Source organism: Fistularia commersonii, chromosome 6 (assembly GCF_037954325.1).
Source record: "Fistularia commersonii isolate RoL2024-O1a breed Wild chromosome 6, RoL_Fcom_v1.0, whole genome shotgun sequence".
Lineage (NCBI taxonomy): Eukaryota > Metazoa > Chordata > Actinopteri > Syngnathiformes > Fistulariidae > Fistularia > Fistularia commersonii.
Window position 1 is genome coordinate 13235211 of NC_141289.1, and position 23420 is coordinate 13258630.

Here is a 23420-nt window from a genome sequence, read left to right on the forward strand (position 1 = left end):
CGAGTTCGCAGTAGCTTTCATCATGTAAGGCAACCCCCTCCTTTCCCACCACAATCACACACACACACAGCACTGATGAATATGTTAAACCACCAGAGAGGAACAATGAGTTGGCACAAATTGGGAAACATGAGTCAGCACACTCAATCCCACACTGAGTTAAGAGTGAGGGCAAATCTGAAAAGAAAAGTTCTTATAAATGAATGGTTTAAATTGAAGCTTCCTAAAAGTGCTGTTCATGCAGTTATTAGTGGTCATGGTGATGACCAAAAAGGGTTGTTTTTTTCCCTCATGAGCTAAATGTCCTCTTAACTGTGCAAGAATAATCTCAAAGGACTACTGTCCCCTTGCAGTCCCAAAAAAGATTGAATAAAACTAAGCAAAAGTGTTTCTTTCCATAAACCATAGGCTGGTAACTCAGGGTCATCTCTGGACTGATTGTAAGCAGTTTGATAAGAGATTATTGTCAGATGAGGAAAAATAAACAAATAAAAGCTGGTGTAGGACCTTCTACCACAATATAAAATGATATATGCTTTTACATAACAAGCAGCCAATTTTTTTTTTTTACTTTAGAAATAAAATTCAACTTGCACGCATACATTTGTTCTGCAAGTCGGCCTGCGACAGTTTTGTTATGGAAGTAATGGTTATTTAAAGCAGTGATAAATCTGCAGCAGCACATCCCTGTGGTTTTACACTGGAGGACCTGCTCCAGTGATGCTGGTCAGGATCATCCCGTAGACCTTTATTGTGACTGGCATCTCACCCTGCGATGCTCCACTCTCAGATAAGGATGGAATGTTCCTCCTGTATTAGATGTAAAAAATAGTGACCGGTTAAGAGGTGGACTTAGACTGTAGTTTGCAGTTTGTCAGATGGTCCGGCTTACGATTGATTGATTTGCAGAATTCCACTACTTTTGGGAAAATGGTGATCCGGTACTCTGGCTGAATTGCACCACGGTCAGCTCTCCATCTTCATCTAGTGGGCAGAATTTGGTATTACAGTCCGCTGTTGCTCATACCATCAGAACCCTGCTCTCCAGCTTCCATTGATGACCCTCTATCGAGTAGTTGCACAAGTCCACTTCTATTACCTTCTTATCCTCTGTACTTTGCGTATTTCACAGAGGAGAAAACCATGATACTTGGTGGTTAAAGTTTGCTTTAATATAAAAGGATCCAAATTTTGTAACTACAGAAATTATGTTGAGGGGACATTGTAAGTTTTAGGGGGAATAAACAAAAAATGCGCGAGTGCATCGTTGACTTTTCATGTGGGTTTTTTGATGGCCTTACATGTCTTGGGTACACTGTACTTTGCGGTGGGTGGAGATTCAAGCGTGTGAGTGGACAGAACTAATCCGTGAGGGTATCCGCTGCCCACAGTTTATACTTTTCCTCTCTCTCTTTCCTGAAATCAGAAGTCTACAGCCCAAACAATCTCCGCCTTCACCATATGTAACCCTGTATTACTTTTGATGAGATGTGATACAACTCCCACGTGAAAAAGGTTTGACCTCAGGGGCTCAATTCAAGAAAGACAATTCTCAGACCTGCTTTTAGGTGTCCCTCAGGCCCTTGTGTTGATTTAATACCTTATTAAAAGAGCAGTTCCCACAAAAATAGTAACTTTCAAAGAGTTGAATGTTTAACAAAGGCACAAAGTGTTCTATGTGTTAATTTTACTGATTTGCTGAATTTAAAAAAATGTCTTTTTCCTTCCTTCCCTACCCTCAGATCTCTCCTACAGCAGCTCCAGAAACTCCAGTCCTTGATTTCAGGGAAAGTCGTCCCACGTTCTTGTAAAATGGCCTCAACTCAGACAGGGACGTGCCTCATGGTAAACATGTTATTATTGTGTTTGTGTTTTACACGCATTCATTCTACATCCACACGCATCTCGATAGGTCGTGACCAAGATGCTCTTCATTTTATGGAATCGTTTGTAATCAATTCAAATGGAGTAGTTACCCGAAAAATCTTCAAGATGCTTAAAGTAAACAGCAAGTAAACAATTTGAGGCGTATAATGTAATTATCAAAGAATGGTTAAACTACTCCTATCTATGAGGGAGACACTTTTCATTTATTTCCATTGTGCACCTGCCATTTGGGATTTTTCTATGCTAATATAAGGACGATATCCAATAAAAAAACTCTTCTGAATAAAAGAATTTCATATCAAGTCTACATACATGTGAGGTCACTTTTACTCTGTATGAGAGAAATTCTGAGTGTGTATTCGTCTGTATGCAGATGATGGCTGTGTGTTTTGTCCTGGTGCTGGGCTCCTTCTCTCCATGCCTCTCGCCGTTCTCCTTCATCACTCACAGCTCCTCTTCCCCGTCATCCTCTCACGCCTCCTCCTCCTCCCCTTCTCTGCAGTCAGCGGACCTCTACACCACCAGTAAGGGTAGGTGGAGAAATATGTAACTTGTTACTCAACAACATGTTAAGAAGTTTATATGGACATACTTTTTGTTCGTGTTGAGGATGAAAATAGAATGTCATGGAAAATATAAATAGCATCTGCGCGTTCTTCCACTGTTGACTTATTAGATAACACAGTGCAATTAAAGAATCCAGATGTTCAATTTCAAACTAGGCATTTATTGGTCAGCGCGTTGTTTCAGGAGGAGCCAGTTGTGCAAAAGAGTTGCTCTTTAAAAGCCCTCTTTTGTCAACTTGTTTTTTTTGGACAGCTTGGAAATAGTTGAAAAGTTCAACTCTCATTTTTCACTGCATTCCATTTTTCTATAAATTCCCTTGGTGCGACCGCGTACCCTTGGGAAAACCCCTTTTTGGACCAGACGTTAGGCTGTCATCATGCTAAGTGCCACTGCACGCTGCCAACAGCCACCCCAAATGCTGTGAGAAAAGGCCTGTGAGAGACCGGCCGGGCACTCATCCCTCCAGCTCTGAGAAAACGCAAACTGAAAACACTCAGAATCCTGATAGTGCCTGATAAATTTAAAGATAAATTTAATTTTTGGTTCAGTTTTTAATCTGGCATGACTTACATTTCTGGCCAAAGGGGCATTCTACGTCCTACTTGCTGCCTTTAGAAGCGGCTGAACCAATATCTGACCAGTGATGAACAGTGGAATTGAAAATTGGGTTGTGACGACAGACTTGGTGACAAATGCTTTATTGCCTGTTTTTATTTGTAGTAAATGACCATTTGGCAAAATGCAAGATGGCAGGCGGGTTCTAAAAGGTACAACTACAATTGTCAGACTTTCCGAAATAAAACGGAGGTCAGCGTTTATGAGAAACCCGAGACATCGTCCCCCGCCGTAGGAAATCACTGCACAGCGGCTCATTTTCGCACATGTCACTTTTGTGAGTTTAGTGGGATATTTGGTAGCTGACATCTTTGAAAATAGAATAGAATAGAATATTCCTTTAATCATTCCACTGTGGGGAAATTTCAATTCACACACAGAGAAAGGTGATAGTGCAGGAGAGGTAGTTAATAACAAAATAAAATAAAGAATATAAAAATATATTAAATGAATAAACATGTGCAAAAGTGGCAACTAGCAGCGTACAGCAAAGCTTACAGCAGCAACACCTATGGGTGTCTGGATGAATGGATGTATGGGTGAGAAATGAATGGATAAAATCTCCAGCGACAAAAGCGTCACTGAATGCTTGTATGTTACAGTCCGTTCCCGCAGCCTGCTCTTCTACAATGAAGGGTCTCCACTGGAGGAGAGTCCAGTGACATCAGAAGCAGAGCGGCTACTGTCAGAAAGCCACGTCCAGGTGGGCCGCTACACAGCTGACGCTCACAGCAACCAAACTAATGGGACAAAACAGGACCGCAGGTACACCTGTCTACACTTCTATGGCCACTACTGACACAAAACAAGTAGTCCAACTGAAATTCAGCTCTCTCTCTCCCTCTCTCTCTCTCTCTCACCTGCAGAGAAATAAAACCAGATGCAGTTTCGGAGTTTTTCTGACAGAAAGCTCAACCCCATCCTCTTGAGTCCTCTCACTTCTGACCCCTCTGGAAAGTAAAGAAAAAAAAAGAACCCAGACTGCTGAGCTCCCCAGGTGTGGGATGCACCCTGTTACATTGCTTACACTTCCAACTGGACGAAAGCCAACAATCATTCCCCACCGCCACCCTTTTTAGCGATTCATTCCATCAAGACTCCTGATGTTGCAGTCCTCCGACCTCTGCAGCCAAGACCTGCCTGTAGCTCCACTTCTCAGATGGTTTAACCTGAATATACTTGATTTTACATAAATCTTGTGTCCATTTGTATGCATCGAAATTTACTATTTTTTATTATGAATATAAAACCGAGCCACTGATAGTCGATTTGAACAGAGAGCACTGTTAAACTATCGATTGACATTATAGAAATCCATAGAGATATGAGGATTAGCTACCGATTCAAAGATGCATTATGTAGCATTTTGAAAACACCATCACCATTTCTTCCACCGATGCTTCCGGCCTCCTGAACCAGACCCAATGTTTCTCCGGGCCTCATATTTTTATCCACGATTCCCTTTTGATTCTTTAACATCATTAATGCTGCCCGCTTTTTATGAAGTTACTTCTCACGATAAGAGATAGAAGTAAAGAAAAAAACTCAAAAACGCCCCTTTAAGAACACATTTACAAGATGTATGTAAACAACCTTTGACCTCAGTTGTGCAGTTTATGCTTGCACAACGGTGCACCACATTTGAGTACACCCGAATACAACATGATAGACATGTTGGTGTTTGAAAAACAAAATTAGTTTAAGAAAACTGTGCCAGTCAAGTGCCTTCCACTCTGTATCAGCATCTTGGCCTTACACCCAATGCTAAACATGGAACAGACCTGGAAACAGAATTATAATCAAATTAGACGACACATGTCTTTTAACCATGAACTCACGAGTTTTCCACCTTTTTGATCTACGTTAGATTTTCGACTCTAAATTCTGCATCATTTTGACGGGAGATCATATTTTTCGTATGAACAACAGAGGGGGTCCTGGCAGAGGTTGGGGAACATGCCATTAAAGTATTTTTTATGGAATTTGAAATCATATATATAATATATTTGCAGCATCAAAAAAGAGCATATTTAATTTATGCAACCAAAAAAAAAAACAAATCAATGTACTGAACTTTTTTTAAGCTTAGTTTATCTTGTTGTTTGTTTTTTTTCTAAATAATGTTAACAAAATGCAAAAAAAAAAAATGAATCCCTTTATAATATATTCTGAGCATCAAAAAAGAGCATATTTATTTTATGCAAAAAAAAAAAAACAAAAAAGGCACATGTTGTGTTTAGGTTGGTGTGAAGATTTACAAGATAGTATGTGACCTTCATGCTGTCCTGTGGCGTGTAGAACATGAGCTATGTGTGTTTTCTTTTTGTTGTAATACAGTGTTTATGTTTCACTGCTGTCACATGAAAACCCAACCTGAGAACCAGATACTTAAACAAGAAAAATTGTTTTTTATTGGTTTATTTTATCGACATTGGTCATCAAATATTTTTGTTTTAATTTTTGAGGGATTTTTACTATTCCCTTTTTTTGCCTAAGTGGCTCAATTTTTTCTTTTCACTATCTTGGATTGTTGACTAATTCGCATTTGTTCCCTATTTAAATCTGTATTAAAATTAACATTAAAATTAACGAAATTCAATCATTCAAAAAAAAAAGAAAAATCACCAAAAAGTGATTAAAAAATTATGCAGAAATAAGCAAGAATCTGCAACCAAGCAGAGGAGGAATCATCTCTACACTGTTACTAAATGTGCTCATGTGACCGCAGTGTATGTTGTATTTATTGCTGTTTGTAGAAAGTGTGTATATATTGATTAAACCAATCAGGGGGACATTTACATCCCAGGACGTAAAACACCACTATCTGAAGGAATACCTGGACAAAAAGTCTTTTATTTCTTCGCCAGCATACACCACTATGGAAAAAGCGGAAACAAAATGTTCTACAAGGTATATTCCTTCAAAATAATAGTTATGAAAATTTCAGTGCGTCAGTCCGAGTCCCCGAAGAAATGACAAGTACTTTCTTATGGATATTCTGCTTTGAGATTTCTCATCTATCTTGTTTTCTTTTGTGTTCTTCCTATTAAGCATTTGGTTTAACACAGAACATGTGACTGCAGCCCATTGCACAACCACCCTGTCATTCCATCCCTACAGTTCAATACGCCAGTGTACATACAAAATAACAACTTTATTGTGCAGTTGTAAATAAGGGCCTTGTTTTTTTGTATTCATGACATATTCCTACATTTTAACCTGTGGAATAATTTGGAGATTGGGTTGGAGGAGGGTGGGTATGAATCTTGGGAGGGGGAGGTTCACCTTTTCCACTTGTAAGGAAACCAGGACAACACAGCAGCTGAACACATTTTGAATGGTTATAAAACATCTGGCGGCGGCTTTGTTATTCTCGCCTCTGTGTGGCTGTTTGGAAAGGTTAAGCAAGTGCTCAACTCAAATTGTTCGTGATGTGTTTGGGTACAATGTTGTCTCACCCTGTTGTATAGCGTCTTGCATGTTCCTCCATATATTACTATGTTATCTTAGTGTAGTCAGTAGAGTAGAAACCAGCAAAATATAAAAAACTGCATCAGCATCACTGTCTCTTTGGATTTTCTTGCTTCAACTCCGACTTTCCTTGTCACAGTTCAGCCAGCTATTCAGCTGAAATGTTTTAGTATGATTTGTTTCCGCAGTTCCTCTGCCTCGCTGTCGCGGTCCTCGGGTCTCCGTTCCGGACCTTCTGGCTGCTCCAGAGGTTTCGTCCTCTCCAGAGTCCAAGCGTCTAATCCTGACTGAAGGGAGGCATTATGCAGGACGCAGCACGCCAGCACAATGGACGCACTCCTCTCTGGAGAATACTGCACAAAGACAGTAGAGACAACAAGAGCACAACCGGTTAATCTGTCACCTGACTTATCAGGCTGATATTAGCCTTTCGCAAATCAATGATTTAAATTTGATATATCTTAATTTTTAATCAACATTTTCAGCAGGCACCCAACAACACTGACACTGCTTGACATTGTCATTATTCATTTGATATTTGGATCAAGGCTGCTCCGTCAATGTCAGGCAGTCAAAGAACAAATGTCCATTAGGGAAGTTAAAATAAAGTTAAAATAAGTTAAAGTTAAGATAATTATGCTTCAAAAAAGCTTAATGTAAATACAAATACATGCATATACATATGTGTGTATGTATGCATATATATATATATATATATATATATATACTTAGCTGTTTTAAATAAATGTGTGTGTATGTGTGTGTTTGTGTATATTTGGTATGTTTGCAATATCCTGACTACTTTCCAAATGTTTTTAGGACTTCTATGACTTGAAGCCCCCCTCCCCCCCGATCAGATGATGTACCTGGAGGTATCCTCTCGTGTCATCTAAACATCTGAATCTGGTCTGGATAGCTCTGAAGGTCCTGTCCACTATTTCATGTGTCGCAGTGTGCGCAAGGTTATATCCAAATTCTGCAGGGGATTCTGGACAATCCACGGGGGTCATCAACCACTTCTTCAGAGGGTAACGACGATCACCTTATACACAATAAAACATTTAAATTCTTGGGTATTTTATCATTAATACTTGACTGCACTACTCTTGCGTATAAGATAATGGGAAAACACTGGTAAATTAAATAACATAATAAATCAGCGAAACATACCCTAACACAAAGTATGGCAAAACTGATTGTTATCCCTCGTCTTAACCATAACCTTTGAAATTGCCAAGAATTAGCTAGAGGTCACATCAACGTGATAAGGAAATTTGTGAAAAAAAGATTGGAAAATTTGCAATAAAACAATTGATCAAAATAAAGAAATCTATACTTGTAATTTGAATATTACTGATTGAGTTGAACACAGCACAACTGCCCAGTTCGCTGAAGAATCATATTGAAGGAACACCTAGAGGTATTTTGGAGATTTATACCAATATTTTTCAGAAATCTTCCCAGAGAGCACAAAATTATGTCTGAAGGATAAAAAATGTATTTCCTACCCAGCAGCCAGCCTTCTTCTTTGTCCTGCATCTGTTGGTGGACAACAGATCTTTCAAGGACATCTGTGTCTTTCAGTCCACCGGGCCAGTTGGTCTCTGCACTGAGTAACAAACCCCTGGCATCACAGACCAGCTGACAGCTGACCGAGTGAAATCCTTTCTTGTTCACATATGACGAGTCTTCGCTGTTCGGAGCTTTGATGACAACCTGGAGTTCAGGAAGCAGGAAAATGAGGAGGTCAGGCATAGCTGCTGTAGGGATTTTTGATTCAATAGACTTGTAGGTGCAGGAGACTTAATAACAGTAATTTAATAGACCTGAACACAGTCCAGCACTCCCAGCACCCCTGGGAATCCCGCCACTCTCTGGAACTCCTGATAGGACTGTTCCCTGCTGGCCGGATCTCTGATTGGAAAAAATATACAGTAATAATGTTTTATATATGTTCTGTCTGTTTTTTTTTCCCCACAAAGTTTATTTGATTGTATTTAAGATAATGGGTATATACTAGTTGCATGTTTGCAGCTACAAACTGATGAAAATCAGCCAATCATATCAGAAAATGAAGAAATTGTCCAGTATTAGACAATTAATTATCTTAAACTTGGTCAAGTATAGAGAAAAAGGTCAATTATTGAAATTCTAGTCAGATGGTTAGATCAATGATGGGAGGAATCTGATTGCGAGTTTTGTTGAGTGGAGCAACCAGAACCACCCCCTACTCAACATCTCCAAGACCAAGGAGGTGGTAGTGGACTTCAGGAAGAATTGGAGGAGACATCGATTACCAATCACCATCCAGGGTGAGAAGGTGGAAATAGAGGACTCCTACAAGTACCTTGGAGTCCACATTAACAATAAACTGGACTGGACACATAACACAGATGCCCTCTACAGGCAGGGTCAGAGCAGGATATTCTTCCTGAAGAGACTGAGGTCATTTGGTGTCTGTAGTGGGCTCCAGAAAACTCTTCTTCACAATAGCGTGCTGGTGGGGCGGTGCCAGGACTGGTGAGATCAACAGGCTCAACAAGCTGGTGAGGAAAGCCGCTGGGTGGTGGGACTGAACTTGGACCATTTCAAATGCTCTTTTGTGCCCACGGCCTTCAAACTGTATAACGGCAGTCTGGACAGCATTCAACTTTGACGGTCAAAGAGCTGTTTAGCATCACGATACCTGTTGAATGTAATGAAGTGAGGAGCTTTCTCCACCAGAGCTCTGGTCACATTGGACACACATCTTGACATTGATGCTTGGCTGATCCCAATAATGTCTCCCATTGAAGTTTGGAAAGAGCCTGATGTGTAGAAGCCCAAGGCAGCCAAAACTTGGACTTCAGGACTGATGGCTCGAGACCTCTGTGTGCGCCGACAAAGAGCCTGTCACAAAGACATATTATATAGAGGGTGAGTGAATGTCCTCTTTAGCACTTTTCATATTCATCTAATATAGAATATCATAATAACAACATTATTCAATGTTTTAAAATATTTCCTGTTATGTCATCAAGGGGCATTATGCCAATCATTATTCAATTCCAGAGATTTATAGTTATTTAATTTTGACACTTTTGTATTTCTCCATTTATTTATTTCAACAATAACACATGTCGAATAACCTCTCAGTATCTTACTTTGAGTCTTTGGTTATAAAGAGATGTTGTTTTGTTGTAAAACAGAATTTTCTATCCATACAAAGGAGGCGTACTTCAAAAAGGCATCTTTGAGTAAACTCTCTGCATCACCTAAGTAGCAGTATAAATAAACAGAATAGCTTGCTCTTTAAAAATTAAGATATTCCTTTACTTCTCTGAGTAGCTCCACCAGGTACAGGATGAACTCTCTGGGGAAGCCAAACTGTGTGAGCAGGAAGTGATCTGACACTGAGTCCAGGTCAAAGCGGTCCAAGGTCTTGTGGCCACGACCATGCAGCAGCAGGTCACAGTCCAAGATGGCTATTGAGATCGCCATGCTGTGTGTCATAATATATGTACAATAATGAAGAAGTAGAAGCGACTACAATATTATTATCTAAAATGGAGATAGTTATTTTATACAGTTAACATTTGTTTTTCTTTGTTACGACTTGTGAACAACTGTCTTGAGTTTATGTAAATGTACATACTCTTATAGTGATGTTCCTAACACAAGGGTCATATGTATTATGTATACTGACTTGTTGCAAGATTTTTTTCACTTAAAATAAAGAAATGGGTAAATAGAATATGTTAAACGATGCCGTCTGCCACTCACGACTTGGTACCTCAACTTTAGCTAACGTTAGCTTACTTGTGTATCGTATATCCGAATTTGATGAATCTTTTTTTTTAACCTTTTTACGGTTTAACGGTGATAAACGAAAATAAAGCACGTAAGTGTATTTATTCTTTTCATTTACGGCATCCCCCTACCTTCACAGCAATATGATGCACACAAGCGTCAAAACAAAATCGTGGTAACAGTAACGCGCCACTTTCATTCGCAGATTCGACACAAAAATATGTTTTAAATGATTACATGTTTCCGGCTACATTCCTATTATACTTGTAGTCATTTCTTTATTTTGCTTTAAATCATTAGTTTTTAAATTGTTTTTTATAAGCTCAAACTGTAAAAATGCCTTTTTAGACTCTTGACTTTTGCCACGCACTACTAACGAAAGTGCGTGTATGGAATAGCCGCTATCTAAACACGTCAACATGGAAAAGATAAACAGAGAAGTATCCTTGCGCTGATGACGTTGTGCACATCTTAAGTCAACGTATAAGTCATTTTTGCGAACGGCGCTGAATGTCTTCTTTATTTTGATGTGTTAACGCTTCACCATTAAACCAGCCGTTATAAGGGGAAATCTGATGTAAGTTTTGCCGTGTCATTTTAGTCTTAACTGCGTGGTATCTAGCTTCTCTATCTAGCTAGAGTTAGCCAGATGCTAAAGCCGGGTGACAATTGATAAAATGTATCGGAATTATCAATGGAGTGATAGCTATGTGTTTGTTTGTTTTTTTTAATTTCCCCGGTTGTCGTCGTGCACAGCGTCGGTTTTTTTCCTTGGCTTTCGGATGAACATGACCTCCTTTTTTGCAGGACAGTATCGTGTCATCTCGAAGGCCCCTCGGTTGCTTGTAGGGGGTGTATATGATATAAACGATGAAGGTGTCTTGTTATTTTTGCTCATCCTTCTTTTTTCTACTTGGTTTTACATATGGTTTATATATGGTTTTATTTTAATACGCATGCTCCTGAGTTTTATAATGAAAATTGTATGCGCATTTTTACAAGAGGTACACTCCCCCCTTTTTCAACCTGAAGAATTCGGATTAGAATGCCTTAATTGTCACTGTTTGCACAACAAGCAACGAAATCACAGTGTCTATCCTTTTAAAGAACTATAGACATTAACATCCATTTTTAGTCCCTCCCTCCCCGAACCTTCACCTATTTACCCAATGAAGTGAAATATATAGTAACCTCTGACAAACGTAAACTGGGTATAACTGATGCTGTAATTTCTCCCATCACAGTGTATTCAATTATTTCCTCACACTTCTAATTTTTGTTGATCATTGATGAATTTGATGATTCTTATGAAAGATGGGTTTTGTAATGCAGGTCGTAACAACATGGACAGTGACCTGAGTCCCCAGGATAAAAAAGACTTGGACAAGTTCATTAAGTTCTTTGCTTTAAAGGTGAGAAGCGGTTGTACACTTCAAGCTGGTAGAGGGGTAATAAAATTAGTAGATAGGACCTAGCTTTTAAATTCTTAAAGTGGAACCCAGGCCTACGGATAAATTGTTTTGTCTTTCTTTGCTTTTACACGACTTGCTGTTGGCATGAAAACTCTTTTCATCTTTTTTCACAAAAACTACTTTCCATTGACAATATTCTTAATCAAGATAATAATTGCTAAGAGTGCTTCTAGGCTCAAAGGCTTCTGAGATTGTGAAATCTGTTTGTTTTTGTTGTTCTACAGACTGTTCAGGTGATAGTCCAAGCTCGCCTCGGCGAAAAAATCTGCACTCGCTCTTCTTCATCACCAACTGGCTCTGACTGGGTAAACTGATGTTTTTACCACAGAATTTCACATAGCGTGTGTCCTTTTATTGAAGTCAGATTTATTGGTATTGCTTCCTCCAGTTCAATTTAGCCATCAAAGACATCCCAGAGGTGACTCATGAAGCCAAGAAAGCACTGGCTGGCCAACTTCCAGGCATTGGGCGCTCAATGTGTGTGGAGATCTCCCTGAAGACTGCAGAGGTAAAGCATCCAATGCAAAGCTGCTCAAGTGCAGTTAACTACTGCTGTCTGGTTTCTTCGTGTGTGTATCTTACTTTTCCATGGAGACACTGAGGAAGTTTTTTTTTTTTTAAACCCAGCTTAAACATCTCAATCTGCCATTTTTGAGATATTGAACTATAATTTCACAAGCGGGAATTGGAGCTGCCAGGCAGGAGGTCTATAGGAAGACCAAAGAGAAGATTTATGGACATAGTGAGAGAGGATATGAAGGTAGTTGGGGTGAGAGAGGAGGATACTGAGAATAGGGTTAGATGGAGACGGTTGATTTACTGTGGCGACCCCTGAAAGGAAAAGTCGAACGGAAAAGAAGAAAAAGAACTATAATTTCAAAACAAAAACCTCAAAGCAACAACCAGTAGACTACTCTTTTTATACTGCATGCTCTAAACTAAAGAATTAAATAGTTGCTGTTATTTGTCAGAGCAATTAATCCATCCCTCTGTTTCATTTAGGGAGACTCTATGGAGTTAGAGACCTGGTGCCTGGAGATGAATGAAAAGTGAGTTATCTTTCTGGCTTCATGTATACATTTTTTCTCCTACAGTTTCTGTGTGCCATTTTTCACAGTAGATGAGCTGAATTTATTATCGTCTGCTGAGTGTCAGCTGCAGTGACAATTTCATTTTGTGCAGCACGAATGACTGTCGTTCCTTGCCAGGGTTTTCACAAGAATGAAATATGTTTCTCATGACACACATATTCAACATCAGCCTTTATTACAGGCCAAACCATCATGAAGCATAATATAAATCACAACTATCAGCTCCAGCGATGAAAGAGCACATGTTGCTTTAATTTGTAAATGCTTACTTTGTCCTCACTGCACGGTCATTTTGTCAGTGTGGTCTCGTGCTGCTGGTATTTTGCTTCTTGTGGATGTAAGGGAGGCTGAAAATACTGAAAATATTAAACCTAGGCCTCAGACATTGTTAATATCTATTTCAATGACCACCAAGCACCCATGTTGTGATGTCTCTCTCTCCTGCAGATGTGATAAGGACATAAAGGTGTCGTATACAGTCTACAATCGTCTGTCTGTCCTGCTGAAGTCTCTGCTTGCCATCACAAGAGTAACGCCTGCCTATAAACTGTCCAGAAAGCAAGGGCACGACTATGTAATATTATACAGGTGGGTTCAAGTCCAAACCAACATTCTCAGTAGTACTGGTGTCTCTTTTGTTTACATGTAAACATTCAGCTCTATCATCTAAACCCAGACGTGTCTGTTCTTCTTTAAGGATATACTTTGGTGAGGTTCAGCTCAGTGGATTAGGAGAAGGTAATTGCAACCTTACCTTAACTTGCCTCCTTTTCCCCAGGATTTCAATTTTTTCAGTCTTTGTTTTTGCTCAATGGGCTGAAATGTCCCAATTTCAAAAAATAAGTAACTGACTCATTTTCACCATCTGCAATAGACAACCATCAATGTTTTACTATTATACAACTGCTGTATATTAACATACACCACATTTTTGCTTCAGCCATTACGTACGGTTTCCCCAGCATCTCTCTGAAATTTAATTCGCGTCTTTGACATTAAATGAATTCAAGATTAATCAGGTTGTTTTAGACTGCAGTCTTGTGTTGAATTTAGCTTAAACATTTAAATCCTGCTCATATATATCACACTTTAAATCTGTATAATGTATGCTCCAAAATATAGATATAGGCATCAACGTTCAGCCACAGTTACAGTAGTTTCTATCAATAAATGTTGATTTTATATTTAAAGCATCAAAAAAAATCTGGATTCCTTAATATTCGATATGTGTACATATATATATACACAGTGGGGCAAATAAGTATTTAGTCTGCCGTCGATTGTGCAAGTTCTCCGACATAAAAAGATGACAGGCCTGTAATTTTCATCATAGGTACATTTCAGCTATGAGACAGAATGAAAAAAAAAATCCAGAAAATCACATTGTCTGATTTTTTAAAGAATTTATATGCAAATTATGGTGGAAAATAAGTATTTGGTCAATAACAAAAGTTTATCTCAATACTTTGTTATATACCCTTTGTTGGCAATGACAGAGGTCAAATGTTTTCTGCAAGTCTTCACAAGTTTTTCACACACTTTTTCTGGTGTTTTGGCCCTTTCCTCCTTGCAAATCTCCTCCAGAGCGGTGATGTTTTGGGGCTGTAGCTGGCCAACACGAAATTTCAATTCCCTCCTAAGATTTTCTATGGGGTCGAGATCTGGACACTGGCTAGGCCACTCCAGGACCTTAAAATGCTTCTTATGAAGCCACTCCTTCGTTGCCTAGATGGTGTGTTTGGGGTCATTGTCATGCTGAAAGACCCAGCCGCAATTAATCATCAATGCCCTTGCTGATGGAAGGAGGTTTTCACTCAAGATCTCATGATACATGTCCCTATTCAGTCTTTCCTTTACACGTGTCAGTCGTCCTGGTCCCTTTGCAGAAAAACAGCCCCAAAGCACGATGTTTCCTCCGCCATGCTTCACAGTAGGTATGGTGTTATTTGGATGCTGCTCAGCATTCTTTCTCCTTCAAATACAAGTTGAGTTTGTACCAAAAAGTTCTATTTTGGTTTCATCTGACCATTGGACATTCTTCCAATTTTCTACTGGATCATCCAAATGCTCTCTTGAAAACTTCAGACGGGCCTGTTCATGTACTGGCTTAAGCAGGGGGACACGTCTGGCACTGCAGGATTTGAGTCCCTGGCGGCATAGTGTGTATGCCTTTGGTAGCCTTTGTTACTTTGGTCCCAGCTCTCTGCAGGTCATTCGCTAGGTTCCCCCGTGCGGCTCTGGGATTTTTCTCACCGTTATTGTGATCATTTTGACCCCACAGGGTGAGATCTTGCGTGGAGCCCCAGATCTAGGGAGATTATCCCACAGCTCATTTCTTCACACCGAGCTGATTACTTATTGCTGATTCAGTCTTCCCAGCCTGGTGCAGGTCTACAATGTTGTTTCTGGTGTCCTTTGACAGCTCTTTGGTCTTGGCCATAGTGGAGTTTGGAGTGTGACTGTTTGAGATTATGGTCAGCTGTCCTCTATACTGTTAACCAGCTCAAACAGGTGCCATTAATACAGGCACCGTAATGTGTGGAGGACAGAGGAGCCTCTTAAGGAAGTAACAGGTCTGTGAGAGGCAGAATTTTTTCTTGTTTGTAGGTGAACAAGTAATTATTTTACTGAGGAATTTACTAATCAATTCACTAAAAATCTACAATGTGATTTCCTGGATTCTTTCCCCCCATTCTGTCTCTCATAGTTGAAGTGTACCTATGACAAAAATTACAGGCCGCTATCATCTTTTCAAGTGGGAGAACTTGCACAATTGGTGGCTGACCAAACACTTTTTTGCGCCCACTGTGTGTGTGTGTGTGTGTGTGTGTGTGTGTGTGTGTGTGTGTGTGTGTATATATATATATACACTGCTCAAAAAAATAAAGGGAACACTTAAAAAAAACATCCTAGATCTAAATGAATGAAATATTCTTAGGAAATACTTTGCTCTTTACACAGTTGAATGTGCTGACAACAAAATCACACAAAAATGATCAATGGAAATCAAATGTATTAACCCATGGAGGTCTGGATTAGGAATCACACTCAAAATTAAAGTGTAAAAACACACTCCAGGCTGATCCAACTTTGATGTAATGTCCTTAACCTTCTCCAGGCAGATGTTGCAGATTTGCGACAGCCAAATATCAGATTTTTCCTGCAACTACAACTTAATTTGAGCCTGAGAGGGTTAAAACAAGTCAAAATGAATCTGTGTTGCTTCCTGAGTGGACACTATGATTTCACAGAAGTGTGATTGACTTGGAGTTACATTGTGTTGTTCAAGTGTTCCCTTTATTTTTTTGAGCAGTATATATATATATGTATATGTATATGTGTGTGTGTATATTTATATATATGGTAAAGTTCTTGCTGTACGGCAGATAATATATGTTTCTGTTCATCTTTGTCTCTAAGGTTTTCAGACAGTGCGTGTGGGTGTCGTCGGCACTCCAGTTGGCACTATCACGCTTTCATGTGCCTATCGCACCAATTTGGCATTTATGTCCAACAGGTAACTAACCTACAGCAGCTTCAACTAGTCTCTTAAAGGGATTATTAATCCATTTACGAAAAGATACTTAATAGTGTAGCACCAAGACATTTACATTGACGAATCAAATCAGGTTCTCTCAGTCAGCTGTTGAACTGTCTTATGCAGGCAGTTTGGGCGGTCTGCTCCGATCATGGGCATTATTGTGGATCACTTTGTGGATGGTCCCTGCGGCAGCCAGCGTCCTGCAAACATGGGGCAGCCCTGCAACTACAGGTGCTGTAATTGGAGTAAAAGTATTGACTGTTAAAAAAAGTGGTGTCGGGATGAAGTATCTTTTAGAAAGTCTTTCATTAATGTTTGTTTGTCTTCAGACCTCCAGATGATGATGATGGAGGGCCATTTACTGGCGTTCAGGATTCTCAAGAGGTCTGCACCACTTCCTTCTCCACCTCCCCTCCCTCACAGGTAAGAAGCTGTCTCCTATTTATTGCCTTTCTTCAGCCCGTTACTTCTTTGCTTCTCTTTCTTGCCTGTTTTTCATTTCAATTTCTCTTTTCTCCCTTTGTCTGTTTTTTGTCTTTTTATTGTGTGTGTGTGTGTGTGCGCGCTTGCGCGGGTACATGTTAATATTCTCAGTGTGTGTGCACTCTGAGCCCTTCTCCCTCTAAACTGTCCAAGCCTCTCCCTCTGGACAGTCTGCAGTTTCCATTGGCTCCCGGACTTGTCACTCACACTGTGAGTCTACTCTGTGTGTGTGTGTGTGTGTGTGCGTGTGCGTGTGCGTGTGTGTGATCTTGAAACTGCAAAGGTGCAGTGCAATATTTACCTAGACTTCTCTGTCTGCATCAGCTCATGGTTCTACTGTAACAAGTGGAATTAATGGATTATTCTGCTATTCTGGGCCAATATAATTTAAATCCTCCACGAAGGTCTGGCTGTGGTTCAGGTGGTCAACTGACTTGTTCACAAAACGCTGGGTTGGTAGTTTGCTTTCCTTTTTGTCTGTGTGTCAAAATGCCTTGTGGCAAGACATGATCATGGTGCTGTTAGTGCATGACTGTTATGACTGAGATAAGCATGGTACAAGATAGTTATCAGAATTCTTGTATGTTGATAATTTCCTTACAATCGGGTTTAAATTTTGGATTTATCTTTTCTAATTCCGTTTGGAGATAATTTCTTTTTGCCTTGACATAACAAAAATTGAACAACAAATCTGTATAATTCAACAAGAACACTGAACTCTCTGTTGATCCCTATGGTCAGGTTAGCACTATGCACAGCAGCTTTGCTGCCGTCTGTGTATGAGTGGGTGTGTGAATCAAGTGTAGATCCAGTTTAAAGGGCTTTGGAATCTCAAAGTGATAAAAGCGGGTTATAAGTGGAGACCATTTGCCATTTATTTTTGAAGCAAAAGAGAGGATGTGCAGAAAACCACTACAATTGAATAGAATACAATAGAATAGATGCTGCATTGTCAAACACTAGTTTGTGCACATTTTAAATGGAATTTTGGTGCATTTACTCACCAGTGGTAAGCGCAAAGACAGAAAATAACTTAAAAAGTCTTAACTATATCCGATATCAAAATATTCTTACATTTTCCAGCAACATATTCTTTCCAAATATAGATAACATCTACTTTAATGACAACAGCCCAACACTTCATGGTTCCATTTCAGAGGACATTATTGATGCACAATATTTTGTAATTAATATTTATTCTCTAATTTGTGTGTGTGTGTGTGTGTGTGTGTGTGTGTGTGTGTGTGTGTGTGTGTGTGTGTGTGTGTGTGTGTGTGTGTGTGTGTGTGTGTGTGAAGCTGATTACTTCCAGGTTATCTTACCAGCCATCTGGTCCTGTGGGGGCCAGTGATCTTTGTCACCCTGTCACCAATCCCAACCAGGTAGTACCTCATTCTGTCACCTAGCAACTGACGTGGTGTTATTAATGTCTTAGTTTAGCTCATACAGGTACACTCATACTATGTTAGCCGATGAGTAACTCCCTCCATTCCTAATTAATTTTATGAATTTTCCCAAGATTTAGCAAGGCAATGACCATCATTGGACTAATAGGTCATTCATAACAATATTCAATATTGATTAAAAGTCTATGACTCAATATCAAAGTTAGACAGTGCTCAACATCCCGATTTATTGGCTCACCACCCCTGAAATGAACACATATTTATTCAAAACATTGAAGATCAGGAAATGGGAGACATATGGACAAAACAACCTATGTTGAAAGTGTGAGGAAAGTCAATTCTGTAAACAGAATACTCACAAATACTATGAGTTTGTCCTAATTTTTTATGAGCCGCGACCAAGGAAGTCTCCTTGGTTACAGTGATCATGAACTCTTCACACGCTCTCTTCAGATCCTGTATGCTGGGAAGGAGGGTGGGGTCGTGTTGCTTCCCGCCCACCCGTCACACGGTGCTGACGCCCACCTGACAGCAGACCACATCCCCAACACACCAGGCAGCAGGTGACCCGTTGCTCTGCCTCAGATCTGTATTACCTTGTAGTTCCCGGTGATATGGACAAAAATGAATATCTGAATAATCAGTAGGATGTAATGTCTTTTAATTATTAATGTAATGTAATGTAATGTCTATCACAGATCTCTGTATGTCGTGTATAGTCTCCAGCATAATGACTTGTAATTTATTTCCACTGATTAATGTATTTTTGTGCACTGTATCACTGACGTTACTTTAATAATATGTTATTATTTATAGGTCTAGTTTTTTGCCTTTTATCAATGATTCTTGGGTAATTGTATTTGTTTAGGTGAGATTGAGCTGACAATCTCCTCCCAGATGACTGTTACAGTGACATTTGCTGTGAAAATATTCAATCTCTCCCCAGCGGTGATGATGAGCGCCTGTCTCACAGTGGAGACGGAAAGCGGGAGGAAGGCAGGCGCAGCGTTTCTCCCTCCAACCCTGTGGAGTCTCTCAATGCTTTCACGAGGAAAGTCGGAGCCTTTGTCAATAAACCCAACGCGCAGGTAAATTTAAATAATTGACAAGTAGGCCATGTTGTTCAATGCCCAGCAAACATTTGTTTTAAAAAACCAATAGAACTTTGCAATTGGAAATTCAGAGAGCTCAAGTCAGGAAGATTCCCCCATCAGAGGTTTCGAGCATCATGAGCCCCGGGATTGTCAACTATATTTATTGAAATAGCTGACCATTTTTGCTAAATTGCCAATAGGATTATGTAAAAATTTGCCTCTGTCACCTATGATATGATGCTGCAACATAAGATTGAAACTTAAAAATAAGTTTCTCTTTTTAATTAAACTGGTGGAAGCATTAAAAATAACCAAATCCCCAGATTAATTTCAGAAAAGAAGACAATACGAAGTTTCTCATAAACACAGCATATGGATTTCAGTTGTCACATACATTCTCATTGTTCAACCTGAAATGATGATTAATTGATGAATTGCTATCATAGTACAGCATGCAAAATTGGTCACAGGTTCAGCTGCACTAGGCACGGTCTGGACCCTGTCTCACCAATTATTCTTTCAAACTCCAGCTCAAAATGCGCTGAATATAATCTCCACCCGTTTGCAGGTGACAGCAAGTCTAGACCTGCCCTTTGCTGCGTTTGCTCCGAGAGGCTTGGAATCAGAGGAGCGTGACCCCATGGTAACTGTTGGTCGGCCCCCCAACCCGTGACACAACACCCGGCCGCTTAGTTTAATGGACAGATCCCAAAAAAATCTACTGACAAAGTGTGGTGGGAGGGGCTCTCCACTCTGATTTTTTTTTTTATGTTTGCATGTGTTTGTTCAGGTTCACCCTCCAGACTCCCCTCCCTGCCCCTCGCCTCTGCAGGCCAGCCTCCACTCTCAGGGCTCTGAGGGGTCAGGGCAGCAGGATGACTTTGTCATGGTGGACTTTGTATGTACTTCTCAATTAAGTCTCTAAAAGACATTTAGAGCCATGTAGGGCCAGAGAAGAAAAAACCTGCGATATTCCGTAGACTTTTCTACATCCATAACTATCAGGCTATCAGCTTAGGGTCAGAAAATCACATGTCTAATTCTCAACAGCATTCACTGTTACCCAAGTTGATAAACTAAATATTTGTAAATGGTATAATTATTATATAATAGGTACATGTCACTTTTATGTAAATGGTTGCCCTTTTTTTGTGAATTTGCTGGGGGTTGCATTGCATTGGTTTGATATGGGACTCGCTGAAGGAGTGAGTGTGGGGTCACACGTCCCCGTTTGTGGACCTGTATTCAACCACTGGTTAGAGTCAGACCCCATCTCTTGCCCAGTTTTTAATTGGAGTCACCTCCAGAAACCCAGTGAGCATGTGTGCAGTTTAAGATTAAAAGACTCATCGAGTAATGGGATTAGCATTCAAATCATTTGATTATGGGGCAAAAAAAAAGGTCTCTTCCATCTTTACAGTTTGGGTTTGGTTCCGACAAGTTTACAAAGGATGTTTCCTCAGCAACCGTCATGCAAGCAATGGCTGTTAAGCCAAAATGTTGCTGTCAGTGACTTTTGCTGTAAAACCATCCATTCAGATAAAACAGGGTTGATTGATCGATCGCGTGGCACAGACCCACATCAAGTGGGAGAAAACCAGCATAATGTTATGATCGGCTCATCATCCTCATTAAGTCTTTGTAATTTGTGCCTTTAAATGCCTTTTCAATTTTTTCTCTCCCTACAGAGGCCAGCCTTTTCTAAAGACGACCTGTTGCCGATGGACTTGGGCACGTTCTACAGAGAGTTTCAGAACCCACCACAACTGGCCAGCCTATCCCTAAACACTAGCTCTCAGTCGATGGCCGACGATCTGGTGACTCACCGTTTAACTGCACAATATTTGGTGTTCCGCAGTGTTTGGTAGTAACGTTTTGTTTACATTGCTGCAGGACTCGCTGCCAGAGAAATTAGCCATTTATGAGAAAAACATTGACGAGTTTGACGCATTTGTGGACATGCTGCAGTAAGAAGAGGACTACAGACAAACCGAAGGAACCAGTCAGATGGGAAAAGGGAGAAGCCGAGGGCAGCTCTGTTAATCATCTGCTCTGTAAGATTCACTCAAATGAAATTGTTTTAATGTGAATCTTGTTAATGTCCTCGTCTCTGTAAATACTGACACCCCACACACAAACTTTATTTCCCCCCCCATGTAGCACAAAAAGTGACCATTTTAAAAGAGGAAAATCATGGATTCATCTTGTGACTGTAAACAGTTTACCAAATCCTGGGACAAAAAGTGTTAATATCTATTATTTACCCTTCTTTACTAATGAGGGTTTCATCCAGTTTATGGCTGGTCTGAACAGAATCGTGCATGAGGCGAGAGATCAGAGCGGTGACCAATACTGGTTTGGCTAAAATATAACATTTGAATAGCTGGTCTTGCCAAATATTTGCGACTTCAACCTCACAGTGCAAAAGCTAAATATAAGTTCTCAGTAACGACGACAGGTGTAACTCCAAGTCAGTTACCAGCTGGTCTGGATTTAAACTGCCAACCAAGAAAATTCACTGCATTCAATCTCCAGTAAGAAAAAAAAAATCTAAAATGCACTGTCGACATCTAAGCCCAACTTGCCTGAACCGGTTCAGCAGCTCCACAAAGAATCCTGTTGAAATTTCAAGGTTGGTTGAGAAGTGATTTAACTATTTAATTTACTTTCTAATGTACCCCGTCATACAGAGGTATTCAATATTCTATTCAGAATAGTAAGTACCTTTGTGTGAACAAACTCCCGCCCCAGACAGGGCAAATGCAAGGTTGATTCTGAACATCCGCCTTGTGAACTTGCAGACTTGACATGTATGAACACATCAGGCCATCAAATAGAGAAGTCTTCATCTGTGTCACTCACTGCTACAGAACTGCTCAAAGGAACTTAAGTCATTTGCTAGTGATCGCCTTGTTTCTGTCATTACACAACTCTAGGAAAATGTCATACCTTGTGTATTTGGCGTTAATCTGCATGGCTTCTTTAGACAGCCATTTATACATGCAGTGTGGTGACGCTACTTTTTTTTCTGGCTATTCATCGCAGATCTGGTGAAGTAATTTTTACGCATTCAACGTTTTATTCTATAATTGGGGGAAAAAAACAAACTACAAATACTTAAGTAGGAAGAAGTCCTCTCAAGAACATGTGAAGTCTGATGACAGTCTGCTTGTGACCCTTTGTAGACCGGATGAATTTGGACACACCAGCACTCACTGAATTCCCAGACCAAATTTGCACAGTCTGTGTGGACATTTGGACTGCACCTGAACAGATTCATTATGAGGTGGCTGTATCCGCTACCTGATAAATATCCACCACTGAATGGGTTTTGGTTGTAAAGCTGTCCACACATGGTCTGGTTAAATGCTTTAATGTACATTTTACTTTGCTGTCGGTGTCTGAATAAAGCATGGCTGCTGTTCAATCCAGTGTGTCAGTTGTAATGCCTGGTGTTTTAAATTGTAGATCCTAAATTTGGAGTCCTTTTCGCTAATATAAAAAGACAACTCCAGGGTCACAAAATTCCAAGTGACTGGGAAACATGAAACAACACCCACAAATCCTGGTGCCCTCAGGAAGTACACAAATATCAGATAAAATCCCCACATGAAATATTTTCACTCTACTTTCTCAATCTCTCACTCAATTCTAAAATGTGCTGGGTTTTTTTCTTAATGGTTTCAAACTGCTAATTTAATTTCTTAATGGTAATTTGAAACTGGAAGACCTTCGTAGTTCTAATTGAGCCAATAATCATAAACCTCATGGAGTTGCAAGTCACTCTGGAAATTCACCACATCACTGACTTAAATCTCACTAGTCTAATATGTTATGGAAAACCTGACCGGTTATGACCAACAGAAGTCTGACTTTAATTTCATGTATGAGTCATCACACTAGTGACCATAATCTTAGATTCCAATTTTGAGTCTTTGAAATTTCACAGCAGTTAAAAGAATTGACCTTCAATATTAGAATAACTTTGGAATTTCCACTATTTA

General features: G+C 39.8%; 3 protein-coding genes across 5 annotated transcripts in view; 2 read left to right on the forward strand and 1 right to left on the reverse strand.

Moving 5' to 3' along the window:
* creb3l1 (cAMP responsive element binding protein 3-like 1) overlaps positions 1-5219 on the forward strand; it is a 39441-nt gene extending 34222 nt beyond the window's left edge. The window contains exons 10-13 of one of the 2 annotated variants that reach the window (XM_086148235.1): positions 1743-1845; positions 2261-2417; positions 3672-3834; positions 3936-5219. In XM_086148235.1, coding sequence (XP_086004361.1) covers positions 1743-1845; positions 2261-2417; positions 3672-3834; positions 3936-3972 — 460 coding nt within the window. In that variant the 3' untranslated portion in view covers positions 3973-5219. The remainder of the gene's footprint in view (positions 1-1742; positions 1846-2260; positions 2418-3671; positions 3835-3935) is intronic. The other variant, XM_086148236.1, reaches the window with a different exon arrangement.
* Positions 5220-6204: 985 nt separating this feature from the next.
* harbi1 (harbinger transposase derived 1) lies at positions 6205-10501 on the reverse strand. The gene is made up of 7 exons (XM_086148237.1): positions 10461-10501; positions 9856-10021; positions 9227-9429; positions 8367-8454; positions 8049-8256; positions 7407-7582; positions 6205-6893 (listed from the first exon to the last, which is right to left on the reverse strand). The coding sequence occupies exons 2-7, from the start codon at positions 10018-10020 to the stop codon at positions 6693-6695; spliced, it is 1041 nt and encodes a 346-aa protein (XP_086004363.1). The 5' UTR covers position 10021; positions 10461-10501; the 3' UTR covers positions 6205-6692.
* A 241-nt stretch (positions 10502-10742) lies between these two features.
* On the forward strand, positions 10743-22843 carry atg13 (ATG13 autophagy related 13 homolog (S. cerevisiae)). Of its 2 annotated transcripts, XM_086148239.1 has the most exons (18): positions 10743-10906; positions 11662-11741; positions 12026-12106; positions 12190-12309; positions 12804-12850; positions 13340-13480; positions 13590-13630; positions 16313-16409; positions 16557-16664; positions 16763-16856; positions 17028-17126; positions 18215-18298; positions 18776-18885; positions 19269-19410; positions 19985-20059; positions 20207-20314; positions 21105-21233; positions 21310-22843. In XM_086148239.1, the coding sequence occupies exons 2-18, from the start codon at positions 11673-11675 to the stop codon at positions 21385-21387; spliced, it is 1623 nt and encodes a 540-aa protein (XP_086004365.1). In that variant the 5' UTR covers positions 10743-10906; positions 11662-11672; the 3' UTR covers positions 21388-22843. The 2 variants fall into 2 exon arrangements, with proteins under 2 accessions (XP_086004365.1, XP_086004366.1); XM_086148240.1 differs by lacking the exon at positions 17028-17126 and having other exon boundaries at positions 10746-10906.
* Positions 22844-23420: the final 577 nt, after the last annotated feature.

Bases quoted from the DNA above. Each gene is read 5' to 3' on its own strand.
- atg13 (XM_086148239.1), top strand. From the start codon at position 11,673: ATGGACAGTGACCTGAGTCCCCAGGATAAAAAAGACTTGGACAAGTTC. The intron at 11,742-12,025 runs GTGAGAAGCGGT...GTTGTTCTACAG, and splicing joins TTAAGTTCTTTGCTTTAAAG to ACTGTTCAGGTGATAGTCCA. The intron at 13,481-13,589 runs GTGGGTTCAAGT...TTCTTCTTTAAG, and splicing joins GACTATGTAATATTATACAG to GATATACTTTGGTGAGGTTC.
- harbi1 (XM_086148237.1), bottom strand. From the start codon at position 10,020: ATGGCGATCTCAATAGCCATCTTGGACTGTGACCTGCTGCTGCATGGT. The intron at 9,430-9,855 runs GTAAAGGAATAT...TCTTTGTGACAG, and splicing joins TGGTGGAGCTACTCAGAGAA to GCTCTTTGTCGGCGCACACA. The intron at 7,583-8,048 runs GTAGGAAATACA...ATTGTGTATAAG, and splicing joins AGAAGAAGGCTGGCTGCTGG to GTGATCGTCGTTACCCTCTG.